Source organism: Scyliorhinus torazame, unplaced genomic scaffold (assembly GCF_047496885.1).
Source record: "Scyliorhinus torazame isolate Kashiwa2021f unplaced genomic scaffold, sScyTor2.1 scaffold_887, whole genome shotgun sequence".
Lineage (NCBI taxonomy): Eukaryota > Metazoa > Chordata > Chondrichthyes > Carcharhiniformes > Scyliorhinidae > Scyliorhinus > Scyliorhinus torazame.
In genome coordinates, this window is record NW_027308614.1 from 25,113 (window position 1) to 40,000 (window position 14,888).

General features: G+C 56.3%; 1 protein-coding gene across 1 annotated transcript in view; it reads right to left on the reverse strand.

The window, feature by feature from the left end:
- Positions 1-413: 413 nt before the first annotated feature.
- LOC140406813 (cell cycle checkpoint control protein RAD9A-like) overlaps positions 414-14,888 on the reverse strand; it is a 54,743-nt gene continuing 40,268 nt past the window's right edge. Inside the window, 5 exon segments of the mRNA XM_072494715.1 lie at positions 414-681; positions 5,152-5,404; positions 11,400-11,504; positions 12,530-12,594; positions 12,712-12,818. Of these exon segments, the coding sequence (XP_072350816.1) occupies positions 568-681; positions 5,152-5,404; positions 11,400-11,504; positions 12,530-12,594; positions 12,712-12,818 (644 nt within the window). The 3' untranslated portion in view covers positions 414-567.

The window sequence follows — 14,888 nt, forward strand, 5'->3', positions numbered from 1 at the left end:
GGGGGCGAAACCCACGCAGACACGGGGAGAATGTGCAAACGCCGCACGGACAGTGACCCAGAGCCGGGACCGAAGTCCAATTTCTACACTCGGAAAAACAGGATAAGCCAGTGGGGTTTATTGAAGCTACGATAGACCACTGTCCCAGTTTAAGAGGCGCCCCAGAGTGTGCAGTCTGTTAAGAGGTTGGTGGATAGAAAGGTCCACAATTCGCTGTACGTGCGTGGGTCAGTGCGGTGAGCTGCATTTCGGCTTGCGTAAAATGCCCCACGTAGTCAAAGAGCTGACCAAAACTCCCGAAGATTGAGGAGACCATGCGGCGCCCCAGGCCCCACCCGGTGACGGGCGGGGGTGAGCAGCGGGACGCACTGAGGGGGAACAGAGAAGCAGTAAGAGGGATTTTCCATCAAGCCTTTCTGCGTTTCCATCATGTTTTATTGTCGATATCAACAGTCTCTGGCACAAGCCCCGCGTCTCAGCGAGCCACCCTCCCGCTCCCGTCGGCCGCTGCTCTGCCCTGGGGCCCGACGGGACGGGGCCCAGCCCGCACAACCACCGTCCCCCCCTTCACACCTCTCCGTCGCTGTCGCTCGCCTCCACCAGCACCTCGTGGCCAGGGTTCGACGTCCGGGCTGCTTCCGGGCGGGACATCAGCGAGCCGAAGAACAGCGAGCGGAACTGCTGGAGTGGGGGGGACGGGGAGGAGGGAAGGAGAGGAGGGGGTGTCGGGGAGAGGAGGGGGTGTCGGGGAGAGGAGGGGGTGTCGGGGAGAGGAGGGGGTGTCGGGGAGAGAGGAGGGGGTGTCGGGGAGAGAGGAGGGGGTGTCGGGGAGAGAGGAGGGGGTGTCGGGGAGAGGAGGGGGTGTCGGGGAGAGAGGAGGGGGTGTCGGGGAGAGAGGAGGGGGTGTCGGGGAGAGAGGAGGGGGTGTCGGGGAGAGGAGGGGGTGTCGGGGAGAGGAGGGGGTGTCGGGGAGAGAGGAGGGGGTGTCGGGGAGAGAGGAGGGGGTGTCGGGGAGAGGAGGGGGTGTCGGGGAGAGGAGGGGTTGTCGGGGAGAGGAGGGGTTGTCGGGGAGAGTAGGGGGTGTCGGGGAGAGGAGGGGGTGTCGGGGAGAGAGGAGGGGGTGTCGGGGAGAGAGGAGGGGGTGTCGGGGAGAGGAGGGGGTGTCGGGGAGAGGAGGGGGTGTCGGGGAGAGGAGGGGATGTCGGGGAGAGGAGGGGGTGTCGGGGAGAGAGGAGGGGGGGGAGCGGGGGAAGTCGGTGGAGAGATTGGGAAAAATACGCATCGAATTAATATATTTTTTCTGACGGCCACACAGTCCCCGCGCTCCTCACAAACTGCGAGCTCCCCCAGAATGATACAGAGCGTGAATCGGACTCACGCACTCACACACAGCTCATTGAGATATCGATCGAACTAATCCCAAACTACCTCTTCCCCGTATCGGTGTAAATGTTTCCCCTTCATCTCTCTCTACAAACCATACTTTCGAGAGTCCCTATTGAATCTCCCTCAGTACTGACCCTCTGACAGTGCAGCACTCCCTCAGTACTGACCCTCTGACAGTGCAGCACTCCCTCAGTACTGACCCTCTGACAGTGCAGCACTCCCTCAGTACTGACCCTCTGACAGTGCAGCACTCCCTCAGTACTGACCCTCTGACAGTGCGGCACTCCCCCTGTACTGACCCTGTGACAGTGCAGCACTCCCTCAGTACTGACCCTCTGACAGTGCAGCACTCCCTCAGTACTGACCCTCTGACAGTGCGGCACTCCCTCAGTACTGACCCTCTGACAATGCAGCACTCCCTCAGTACTGACCCTCTGACAGTGCAGCACTCCCTCAGTACTGACCCTCTGACAGTGCAGCACTCCCTCAGTACTGACCCTCTGACAGTGCGGCACTCCCTCAGTACTGACCCTCTGACAGTGCGGCACTCCCTCAGTACTGACCCTCTGACAGTGCGGCACTCCCTCAGTACTGACACTCTGACAGTGCAGCACTCCCTCAGTACTGACGCTCTGACAGTGCGGCATTCCCTCAGTACTGACCCTCTGACAGTGCGGCACTTCCTCAGTACTTACCCTCTGACAGTGCAGCACTCCCTCAGTACTGACCCTCTGACAGTGCTGCACTCCCTCAGGACTGACCCTCTGACAGTGCAGCGCTCCCTCAGTACTGACCCTCTGACAGTGCGGCACTCCCTCAGTACTGACCCTCTGACAGTGCAGCACTCCCTCAGTACTGACCCTCTGACAGTGCAGCACTCCCTCAGGACTGACCCTCTGACAGTGCAGCGCTCCCTCAGTACTGACCCTCTGACAGTGCGGCACTCCCTCAGTACTGACCCTCTGACAGTGCGGCACTCCCTCAGTACTGACCCTCTGACAGTGCAGCACTCCCTCAGTACTGACCCTCTGACAGTGCAGCACTCCCTCAGGACTGACCCTCTGACAGTGCAGCACTCCCTCAGGACTGACCCTCTGACAGTGCGGCACTCCCTCAGTACTGACCCTCTGACAGTGCGGCACTCCCTCAGTACTGACCCTCTGACAGTGCAGCACTCCCTCAGGACTGACCCTCTGACAGTGCAGCACTCCCTCAGTACTGACCCTCTGACAGTGCGGCACTCCCTCAGTACTGACCCTCTGACAGTGCAGCACTCCCTCAGTATTGACCCTCTGACAGTGCGGCACTCCCTCAGTACTGACCCACTGACAGTGCAGCACTCCCTCAGTACTGACCCTCTGACAGTGCGGCACTCCCTCAGTACTGACCCTCTGACAGTGCAGCACTCCCTCAGTACTGACCCTCTGACAGTGCGGCACTCCCTCAGTACTGACCCTCTGACAGTGCAGCACTCCCTCAGTACTGACCCTCTGACAGTGCAGCACTCCCTCAGTACTGACCCTCTGACAGTGCGGCACTCCCTCAGTACTGACTCTCTGACAGTGCGTCACTCCCTCAGTACTGACCCTCTGACAGTGCGGCGCTCCCTCAGTACTGACCCTCTGACAGTGCAGCACTCCCTCAGTACTGACTCTCTGACTGTGCGTCACTCCCTCAGTACTGACCCTCTGACAGTGCGGCGCTCCCTCAGTACTGACCCTCTGACAGTGCAGCACTCCCTCAGTACTGACTCTCTGACAGTGCAGCACTCCCTCAGTACTGACTCCCTGACAGTGCAGCACTCCCTCAGTACTGACCCTCTGACAGTGCAGCACTCCCTCAGTACTGACCCTCTGACAGTGCGGCACTCCCTCAGTACTGACCCTCTGACAGTGCGGCACTCCCTCAGTACTGACCCTCTGACAGTGCGGCACTCCCTCAGTACTGACCCTCTGACAGTGCGGCACCCCCTCAGTACTGACTCTCTGACAGTGCGGCACTCCCTCAGTACTGACCCTCTGACAGTGCGGCACTCCCTCAGTACTGACCCTCTGACAGTGCGGCTCTCCCTCAGTACTGACCCTCTGACAATGCGGCACACCCTCAGTACTGACCCTCTGACAGTGCGGCACTCCCTCAGTACGGATCCTCTGACAGTGCGGCTCTCCCTCAGTACTGACCCTCTGACAGTGCGGCACTCCCTCAGTACTGACCCACTGACAGTGCAGCACTCCCTCAGTACTGACCCTCTGACAGTGCGGCACTCCCTCAGTACTGACCCTCTGACAGTGCAGCGCTCCCTCAGTACTGACACTCTGACAGTGCGGCACTCCCTCAGTACTGACCCTCTGACAGTGCGGCACTCCCTCAATACTGACCCTCTGACAGTACAGCACTCCCTCAGTACTGACCCTCTGACAGTGCGGCACTCCCTCAGTACTGACCCTCTGACAGTGCAGCACTCCCTCAGTACTGACCCTCTGACAGTGCAGCACTCCCTCAGTACTGACCCTCTGACAGTGCGGCACTCCCTCAGTACTGACTCTCTGACAGTGCGTCACTCCCTCAGTACTGACCCTCTGACAGTGCGGCGCTCCCTCAGTACTGACCCTCTGACAGTGCAGCACTCCCTCAGTACTGACTCTCTGACAGTGCGTCACTCCCTCAGTACTGACCCTCTGACAGTGCGGCGCTCCCTCAGTACTGACCCTCTGACAGTGCAGCACTCCCTCAGTACTGACTCTCTAACAGTGCAGCACTCCCTCAGTACTGACTCCCTGACAGTGCAGCACTCCCTCAGTACTGACCCTCTGACAGTGCAGCACTCCCTCAGTACTGACCCTCTGACAGTGCGGCACTCCCTCAGTACTGACCCTCTGACAGTGCGGCACTCCCTCAGTACTGACCCTCTGACAGTACGGCACTCCCTCAGTACTGACCCTCTGACAGTGCGGCACCCCCTCAGTACTGACTCTCTGACAGTGCAGCACTCCCTCAGTACTGACCCTCTGACAGTGCGGCACTCCCTCAGTACTGACCCTCTGACAGTGCGGCTCTCCCTCAGTACTGACCCTCTGACAGTGCGGCACTCCCTCAGTACGGATCCTCTGACAGTGCGGCTCTCCCTCAGTACTGACCCTCTGACAATGCGGCTCTCCCTCAGTACTGACCCTCTGACAGTGCGGCACTCCCTCAGTACTGACCCTCTGACAGTGCGGCTCTCCCTCAGTACTGACCCTCTGACAGTGCGGCTCTCCCTCAGTACTGACCCTCTGACAGTGCGGCTCTCCCTCAGTACTGACCCTCTGACAGTGCGGCTCTCCCTCAGTACTGACCCTCTGACAGTGCGGCTCTCCCTCAGTACTGACCCTCTGACAGTGCGGCTCTCCCTCAGTACTGACCCTCTGACAGTGCGGCACTCCCTCAGTACTGACCCTCTGACAGTGCGGCTCTCCCTCAGTACTGACCCTCTGACAGTGCGGCACTCCCTCAGTACTGACCCTCTTACAGTGCGGCACTCCCTCAGTACTGACCCTCTGACAGTGCGGCACTCCCTCAGTACTGACCCTCTGACAGTGCGGCACTCCCTCAGTACTGACCCTCTGACAGTGCGGCACTCCCTCAGTACTGACCCTCTGACAGTGCAGTACTCCCTCAGTACTGACCCTCTGACAGTGCAGCACTCCCTCAGTACTGACCCTCTGACAGTGCGGCACTCCCTCAGTACTGACCCTCTGACAGTGCGGGGCTCCGTCAGCCAATTACCTTCTTGTGAGGCGGAGTTGCGGGTATCTCTGGATCGTCCTCCTCCTCAACCTGCGTCGCCTCCTCGTCCGCAAGGGGCCGCTTAGCCAGGTGAGCGAGTGGGAAAGTTGGACTCCGAACAGGGACCTCCACTGGGACCTTACTGCCAACAGCCAGCATTTCCTCCATCGCCGTGGTCTCCATGGCGATCATATAAGAGTCAATCTCCTCACTCATGAAGTCGTCGTCAATTCGATTGGTCCCTGGGTGATCCCTGAGCATAAAGTGATCAGCGTTACTGTCAGCAAGCAGCTGTAGCACTGTCTAAACCGTCAGCTGTACACCGACTGGTGTCTCTCAGTCCCCTCTCTCTCTCTCAGGGAGATATCTGTACACCGACTGGTGTCTCTCAGTCCCCTCTCTCTCAGGGAGATATCTGTACACTGACTGGTGTCTCTCAGTCCCCCTTCTCTCTCTCAGGGAGATATCTGTACACTGACTGGTGTCTCTCAGTCCCCTCTCCCTCAGGGAGATATCTGTACACTGACTGGTGTCTCTCAGTCCCCTCTCTCTCAGGGAGATATCTGTACACTGACTGGTGTCTCTCAGTCCTCTCTCTCTCTCAGGGAGATATCTGTACACTGACTGGTGTCTCTCAGTCCCCTCTCTCTCTCAGGGAGATATCTGTACACCTACTGGTGTCTCTCAGTCCCCCCTCTCTCTCAGGGAGATATCTGTACACTGACTGGTGTCGCTCTGTCCCCTCTCTCTCTCAGGGAGATATCTGAGCACTGACTGGTGTCTCTCAGTCCCCTCTCTCTCTCAGGGAGATGTCTGTACACTGACTGGTGTCTCTCAGTCCTCTCTCTCTCAGGGAGATATCTGTACACTGACTGGTGTCTCTCAGTCCCCTCTCTCTCTCAGGGAGATATCTGTACACTGACTGGTGTCTCTCAGTCCTCTCTCTCTCTCAGGGAGATATCTGTACACTGACTAGTGTCTCTCAGTCCCCTCTCTCTCTCAGGGAGATATCTGTACACTGACTGGTGTCTCTCAGTCCTCTCTCTCAGGGAGATATCTGTGCACTGACTGGTGTTTCTCAGTCCCCCCTCTCTCTCAGGGAGATATCTGTACACTGCCTGGTGTCACTCTTTCCCCTCTCTCAGGGAGATATCTGTGCACCTACTGGTGTCTCTCAGTCCCCCCTCTCTCTCAGGGAGATATCTGTACACTGACTGGTGTCTCTCAGTCCCCTCTCTCTCTCAGGGAGATATCTGTACACTGACTGGTGACTCTCAGTCCCCTCTCTCTCTCAGGGAGATATCTGTACACTGACTGGTGTCTCTCAGTCCCCTCTCTCTCTCAGGGAGATATCTGTACACTGACTGGTGTCTCTCAGTCCCCTCTCTCTCTCAGGGAGATGTCTGTACACTGACTGGTGTCTCTCAGTCCCCTCTCTCTCAGGGAGATATCTGTACACTGACTGGTGTCTCTCAGTCCCCTCTCTCTCAGGGAGATATCTGTACACTGACTAGTGTCTCTCAGTCCCCTCTCTCTCAGGGAGATATCTGTACACTGACTGGTGTCTCTCAGTCCCCTCTCTCTCAGGGAGATATCTGTACACTGACTGGTGTCTCTCAGTCCCCTCTCTCTCTCTCTCAGGGAGATATCTGTACACTGACTGGTGTCTCTCAGTCCTCTCTCTCTCAGGGAGATATCTGTACACTGACTGGTGTCTCTCAGTCCCCTCTCTCTCAGGGAGATATCTGTACACTGACTGGTGTCTCTCAGTCCCCTCTCTCAGGGAGATATCTGTACACTGACTGGTGTCTCTCAGTCCCCTCTCTCTCTCTCAGGGAGATATCTGTACACTGACTGGTGTCTCTCAGTCCCCCCTCTCTCAGGGAGATATCTGTACACTGACTGGTGTCTTTCAGTCCCCTCTCTCTCTCAGGGAGATATCTGTACACTGACTGGTATCTCTCAGTCCCCTCTCTCTCAGGGAGATATCTGTACACTGACTGGTGTCTCTCAGTCCTCTCTCTCTCAGGGAGATATCTGTGCACCTACTGGTGTCTCTCAGTCCCCCCTCTCTCTCAGGGAGATATCTGTACACTGACTGGTGTCGCTCTGTCCCCTCTCTCTCTCAGGGAGATATCTGAGCACTGACTGGTGTCTCTCAGTCCCCTCTCTCTCTCAGGGAGATGTCTGTACACTGACTGGTGTCTCTCAGTCCTCTCTCTCTCAGGGAGATATCTGTACACTGACTGGTGTCTCTCAGTCCCCTCTCTCTCTCAGGGAGATATCTGTACACTGACTGGTGTCTCTCAGTCCCCTCTCTCAGGGAGATATCTGTACACTGACTGGTGTCTCTCAGTCCCCCCTCTCTCAGGGAGATATCTGTACACTGACTGGTGTCTCTCAGTCCCCCCTCTCTCAGGGAGATATCTGTACACTGACTGGTGTCTCTCAGTCCCCTCTCTCTCTCAGGGAGATATCTGTACACTGACTGGTATCTCTCAGTCCCCTCTCTCTCAGGGAGATATCTGTACACTGACTGGTGTCTCTCAGTCCCCTCTCTCTCAGGGAGATGTCTGTACACTGACTGGCATCTCTCAGTCCCCTCTCTCTCTCTCAGGGAGATATCTGTACACTGACTGGTGTCTCTCAGTCCCCCCTCTCTCAGGGAGATATCTGTACACTGACTGGTGTCTCTCAGTCCCCTCTCTCTCTCAGGGAGATATCTGTACACTGACTGGTATCTCTCAGTCCCCTCTCTCTCAGGGAGATATCTGTACACTGACTGGCATCTCTCAGTCCCCTCTCTCTCTCGGGGAAATATCTGTACACTGACTGGTGTCTCTCAGTCCCCTCTCTCTCTCAGGGAGGTATCTGTACACTGACTGGTGTCTCTCAGTCCCCTCTCTCTCTCAGGGAGATATCTGTACACTGACTGGTGTCTCTCAGTCCCCTCTCTCTCTCAGGGAGATATCTGTACACTGACTGGTGTCTCTCAGTCCTCTCTCTCTCTCAGGGAGATATCTGTACACTGACTGGTGTCTCTCAGTCCCCTCTCTCTCTCGGGGAGATATCTGTACACTGACTGGTGTCTCTCAGTCCTCTCTCTCTCTCAGGGAGATATCTGTACACTGACTGGTGTCTCTCAGTCCCCTCTCTCTCTCGGGGAGATATCTGTACACTGACTGGTGTCTCTCAGTCCTCTCTCTCAGGGAGATATCTGTACACTGACTGGTGTCTCTCAGTCCCCTCTCTATCTCACGGAGATATCTGTACACTGACTGGTGTCTCTCAGTCCTCTCTCTCAGGGAGATATCTGTACACTGACTGGTGTCTCTCAGTCCCCTCTCTCTCTCAGGGAGATATCTGCACACTGACTGGTGTCTCTCAGTCCCCTCTCTCTCTGAATGGGACTAAATGGGGCCTCCTTCTGTTACTGTGTAACAGGCTGGGGAAGGGGCTGAATGGGGCCTCCTCCTGTTCCTGTGTAACAGGCTGGAGAAGGGGCTGAATGGGGCCTCCTCCTGTTCCTGTGTAACGGGCTGGAGAAGGGGCTGAATGGGGCCTCCTCCTGTTCCTGTGTAACAGGCTGGTGAAGGGGCTGAATGGGGCCTCCTCCTGTTCCTGTGTAACAGGCTGGAGAAGGGGCTGAATGGGGCCTCCTCCTGTTCCTGAGTAACAGGCTGGAGAAGGGGCTGAATGGGGCCTCCTCCTGTTCCTGTGTAACGGGCTGGAGAAGGGGCTGAATGGGGCCTCCTCCTGTTCCTGTGTAACAGGCTGGAGAAGGGGCTGAATGGGGCCTCCTCCTGTTCCTGTGTAACTGGCTGGAGAAGCGGCTGAATGGGGCCTCCCCCTCTTCCTGTGTAACAGGCTGGAGAAGGGGCTGAATGGGGCCTCCTGTTCCTGTGTAACAGGCTGGAGAAGGGGCTGAATGGGGCCTCCTCCTGTTCCTGGGTAACAGGCTGGGGAAGGGGCTGAATGGGGCCTCCTCCTGTTCCTGTGTAACAGGCTGGAGAAGGGGCTGAATGGGGCCACCTCCTGTTCCTGTGTAACGGGCTGGAGAAGGGGCTGAATGGGGCCTCCTGTTCCTGTGTAACAGGCTGGAGAGGGGGCTGAATGGGGCCTCCTCCTGTTCCTGTGTAACGGGCTGGAGAAGGGGCTGAATGGGGCCTCCTGTTCCTGTGTAACGGGCTGGAGAAGGGGCTGAATGGGGCGTCCTCCTGTTCCTGTGTAACAGGCTGGAAAGGGGCTGAATGGGGCCTCCTCCTGTTCCTGTGTAACTGGCTGGAGAAGGGGCTGAATGGGGCCTCCTCCTGTTGCTGTGTCACAGGCTGGAGAAGGGGCTTAATTGGGCCTCCTCCTGTTCCTGTGTAACAGGCTGGTGAAGGGGCTGAATGGGGCCTCCTCCTGTTGCTGTGTAACGGGCTGGAGAGGGGGCTGAATGGGGCCTCCTCCTGTTCCTGTGTAACAGGCTGGAGTAGGGACTGAATGGGGCCTCCACCTGTTCCTGTGTAACAGGCTGGAGAAGGGGCTGAATGGGGCCTCCTCCTCTTCCTGTGTAACAGGCTGGAGAAGGGGCTGAATGGGGCCTCCTCCTGTTCCTGTGTAACTGGCTGGAGAAGCGGCTGAATGGGGCCTCCCCCTCTTCCCGTGTAACAGGCTGGAGAAGGGGCTGAATGGGGCCTCCTGTTCCTGTGTAACAGGCTGGAGAAGGGGCTGAATGGGGCCTCCTCCTGTTCCTGTGTAACGGGCTGGAGAAGGGGCTGAATGGGGCCTCCTCCTGTTCCTGTGTAACGGGCTGGAGAAGGGGCTGAATGGGGCCTCCTCCTGTTCCTGTGTAACAGGCTGGAGAAGGGGCTGAATGGGGCCTCCTCCTGTTCCTGGGTAACAGGCTGGGGAAGGGGCTGAATGGGGCCTCCTCCTGTTCCTGTGTAACAGGCTGGAGAAGGGGCTGAATGGGGCCACCTCCTGTTCCTGTGTAACAGGCTGGAGAAGAGGCTGAATGGGTACTCCTGTTCCTGTGTAACAGGCTGGAGAAGGGGCTGAATGGGGCCTCCTGTTCCTGTGTAACGGGCTGGAGAAGGGGCTAAATGGGGCCTCTTCCTGTTCCTGTGTAACAGGCTGGAGAAGGGGCTGAATGGGGCCTCCTCCTGTTCCTGTGTAACAGGCTGGAGAAGGGGCTGAATGGGGCCTCCTCCTGTTCTTGTGTAACGGGCTGTAGAAGGGGCTGAATGGGGCCTCCTCCTGTTCCTGTGCAACAGGCTGGAGAAGGGGCTGAATGGGGCCTCCTCCTGTTCCTGTGTAACAGGCTGGAGAAGGGGCTGAATGGGGCGTCCTCCTGTTCCTGTGTAACAGGCTGGAAAGGGGCTGAATGGGGCCTCCTCCTGTTCCTGTGTAACTGGCTGGAGAAGGGGCTGAATGGGGCCTCCTCCTCTTCCCGTGTAACAGGCTGGCGAAGGGGCTGAATGGGGCCTCCTGTTCCTGTGTAACAGGCTGGAGAAGGGGCTGAATGGGGCCTCCTCCTGTTCCTGGGTAACAGACTGGAGAAGGAGCTGAATGGGGCCTCCTCCTATTCCTGTGTAACAGTCTGGAGAAGGGGCTGAATGGGGCCTCCTCCTGTTCCTGTGTAACAGGCCGGAGAAGGGGCTGAATGGGGCCTCCTCCTGTTCCTGTGTAACGGGCTGGAGAAGGGGCTAAATGGGGCCTCTTCCTGTTCCTTTGTAACAGTCTGGAGAAGGGGCTGAATGGGGCCTCCTCCTGTTCCTTTGTAACAGTCTGGAGAAGGGGCTGAATGGGGCCTCCTCCTGTTCCTGTGTAACAGTCTGGAGAAGGGGCTGAATGGGGCCTCCTCCTGTTCCTTTGTAACAGTCTGGAGAAGGGGCTAAATGGGGCCTCTTCCTGTTCCTTTGTAACAGTCTGGAGAAGGGGCTGAATGGGGCCTCCTCCTGTTCCTTTGTAACAGTCTGGAGAAGGGGCTGAATGGGGCCTCCTCCTGTTCCTGTGTAACAGGCCGGAGAAGGGGCTGAATGGGGCCTCCTCCTGTTCCTTTGTAACAGTCTGGAGAAGGGGCTGAATGGGGCCTCCTCCTGTTCCTGTGTAACAGGCTGGAGAAGAGGCTGAATGGGGCCTCCTCCTGTTCCTGTGTCACGGGCTGGAGAAGGGGCTGAATGGGGCCTCGAGGCTGCCGGAGGAGCTGGGGTTTTTCCAGCACATTCCGCCCTGTGACTGACAGTTGCCGAGCTCAGACGTACCTGGCGGCCGGGGCCTGCAGTGAGGCCTGCGAGTCGGCGTCAGCCAGCGTCGCCAGAACGAAGTTCACCTCGAGAACGGCCTCTTGCAGGCTGAAGATCGCTGGGCTGTTAAAGGTCAGAGGTAGTGTTAAAATTGTCCCGAGGAATGCCCCCCCCTCCCACCACCACCCCCGCGGCCCTCCCCCGCCCCTCTGGCTCCTCCCCCCCAACCCCGCCCCAGTCTCGCCCCACCCATCGCTCCCCCGGCTGCGCCCCCGGACCAAACCGCCAGATAAAACACCCCCCCACCCCCCCCCCCCGCCACCCCCCCTCGCCTCCGCCTCTCACATAAATGACGCATCGTTCTAGGCCCATCACTTTGGATAGGGAGAGCGCGACAGCAAGGGAGGGGAGGAATGGAGGGGGAGAAGGGGGGGGGGGAGAGAGGAGAGGGGGAGGGAGGGAGAGAGGGAGGGGGAGAGAGGGACGGGGGAGGAGAGGGAGATGGAGGACGGGAGAGAGGAGAAGGGACGGAGGGAGGAGGGGGGGGGGAAGTGATGGAGGAGGGGAGGGAGGGTGGAGAGGGAGAGGGGGAAGAAGTAAGAGTGCGTAGGAGAGGGGTGGCACGGTAGCACAGTGGATAGCACAGTTCCTTCGCAGCGCCAGGGTCCCAAGTTCGATTCCCCGCTGGGTCACTGTCTGTGCGGAGTCTGCACGTTCTCCCCGTGTCTGCGTGGGTTTCCTCCGGGTGCTCCGGTTTCCTCCCGTAGTCCAAAGATGTGCAGGTTAGGTGGATTGGCCGTGATAAATTGCCCTTAGTGTCCAAAAAAGGTTAAGAGGGGATATTGGGTGACGGGGATAGGGTGGAAGTGAGGGCTTAAGTGGGTCGGTGCAGACTCGATGGGCCGAATGGCCTCCTTCAGTACTGTCAGAATTCCATGGTTCAATGGGGAGGGGAGGCGTAGGAAAGGTGCAGCGGAGGGAGGGGGTGAAGGAGGGAGTGGTAGATGAATGGAGGGTCTATGGCGACAGGGAGGTGAGATAGTGAGGAGCGAGGAGGAGTGAGGTGTGGAGAACCTACGATGGCGAAGATTGAAAGGCAAGGCAAGCGCCAGGAGAGCGAGAGCGGACACTTCCGCTGCTGGACATACCTGCCGGGACCCTTGAAGTGGACCGTCAGAGGGAGCCCCGAGGACTCAGCAAATCCCAACAGGCCCTGCGGAGGAAAAGGACAAACAGATTGGAAGCGGGGAACACTCTATCGGTGCAGCCACCCGCCAGAGTACCATTGGAACTGAGCACGCGGCCGGGTGCGGGTCCCGGGCTTCCTTACCCTCAGCTCCTTCAGGCAGAACGTTATCTCACACTCCTCCTCAATGCAAAACTCATCAAATTCCTGCACAGTCAGGGCCAACTCTGTCAGCATCGTCTTCTTGGGATCTGGGAAGAGGAAGGAGAAATCAGCCCAGAGCCGAGATACAGGATTCCAGATCAGTGAGAGATCCTCACCCTGAATAAACAGTGACTCTGTACAGTTACACAGTGAGTGATCCTCACCCTGCTGAATAAACAGTGACTCTGTACAGTTACACAGTGAGTGATCCTCACCCTGAATAAACAGTGACTCTGTACAGTTACACAGTGAGTGATCCTCACCCTGCTGAATAAACAGTGACTCTGTACAGTTACACAGTGAGTGATCCTCACTCTGAATAAACAGTGACTCTGTACAGTTACACAGTGAGTGATCCTCACCCTGAATAAACAGTGACTCTGTACAGTTACACAGTGAGTGATCCTCATCCTGAATAAACAGTGACTCTGTACAGTTACACAGTGAGTGATCCTCACCCTGCTGAATAAACAGTGACTCTGTACAGTTACACAGTGAGTGATCCTCACCCTGAATAAACAGTGACTCTGTACAGTTACACAGTGAGTGATCCTCACCCTGCTGAATAAACAGTGACACTGTACAGTTACACAGTGAGTGATCCTCACCCTGCTGAATAAACAGTGACTCTGTACAGTTACACAGTGAGTGATTCTCACCCTGAATAAACAGTGACTCTGTACAGTTACACAGTGAGTGATCCTCACCCTGCTGAATAAACAGTGACTCTGTACAGTTACACAGTGAGTGATCCTCACCCTGCTGAATAAACAGTGACTCTGTACAGTAACAGTGAGTGATCCTCACCCTGAATAAACAGTGACACTGTACAGTTACACAGTGAGTGATCCTCACCCTGCTGAATAAACAGTGACTCTGTACAGTTACACAGTGAGTGATCCTCACTCTGAATAAACAGTGACTCTGTACAGTTACACAGTGAGTGATCCTCACCCTGCTGAATACACAGTGACTCTGTACAGTTACACAGTGAGTGATCCTCACCCTGAATAAACAGTGACTCTGTACAGTTACACAGTGAGTGATCCTCACCCTGAATAAACAGTGACTCTGTACAGTTACACAGTGAGTGATCCTCACCCTGCTGAATAAACAGTGACTCTGGACAGTTACACAGTGAGTGATCCTCACCCTGAATAAACAGTGACTCTGTACAGTTACACAGTGAGTGATCCTCACCCTGAATAAACAGTGACTCTGTACAGTTACACAGTGAGTGATCCTCACCCTGCTGAATAAACAGTGACTCTGTACAGTTACACAGTGAGTGATCCTCACCCTGAATAAACAGTGACTCTGTACAGTTACACAGTGAGTGATCCTCACCCTGCTGAATAAACAGTGACTCTGGACAGTTACACAGTGAGTGATCCTCACCCTGCTGAATAAACACTGACTCTGTACAGTTACACAGTGAGTGATCCTCACCCTGCTGAATAAACAGTGACTCTGTACAGTTACACAGTGAGTGATCCTCACCCTGCTGAATAAACAGTGACTGTACAGTGACACAGTGAGTGACCCTCACCCTGAAATAAACAGTGACTCTGTACAGTAACACAGTGAGTGACCCTCACCCTGCTGAGTAAACAGTGACTCTGTACAGTTACACAGTGAGTGATCCTCACCCTGAATAAACTGTGACTCTGTACAGTTACACAGTGAGTGATCCTCACCCTGCTGAATAAACAGTGACTGTACAGTTACACAGTGAGTGATCCTCACCCTGAATAAACAGTGACTGTACAGTTACACAGTGAGTGATCCTCACCCTGAATAAACAGTGACTCTGTACAGTTACACAGTGAGTGATCCTCAACCTGAATAAACAGTGACTCTATACAGTTACACAGTGAGTGATCCTCACCCTGAATAAACAGTGACTCTGTACAGTTACACAGTGAGTGATCCTCACCCTGAATAAACAGTGACTCTGTACAGTTACACAGTGAGTGATCCCTCACCCTGAATAAACAGTGACTCTGTACAGTTACACAGTGAGTGATCCTCACCCTGCTGAATAAACAGTGACTGTACAGTTACACAGTGAGTGACCCTCACCCTGAATGAACAGTGACTCTGTACAGTGACACAGT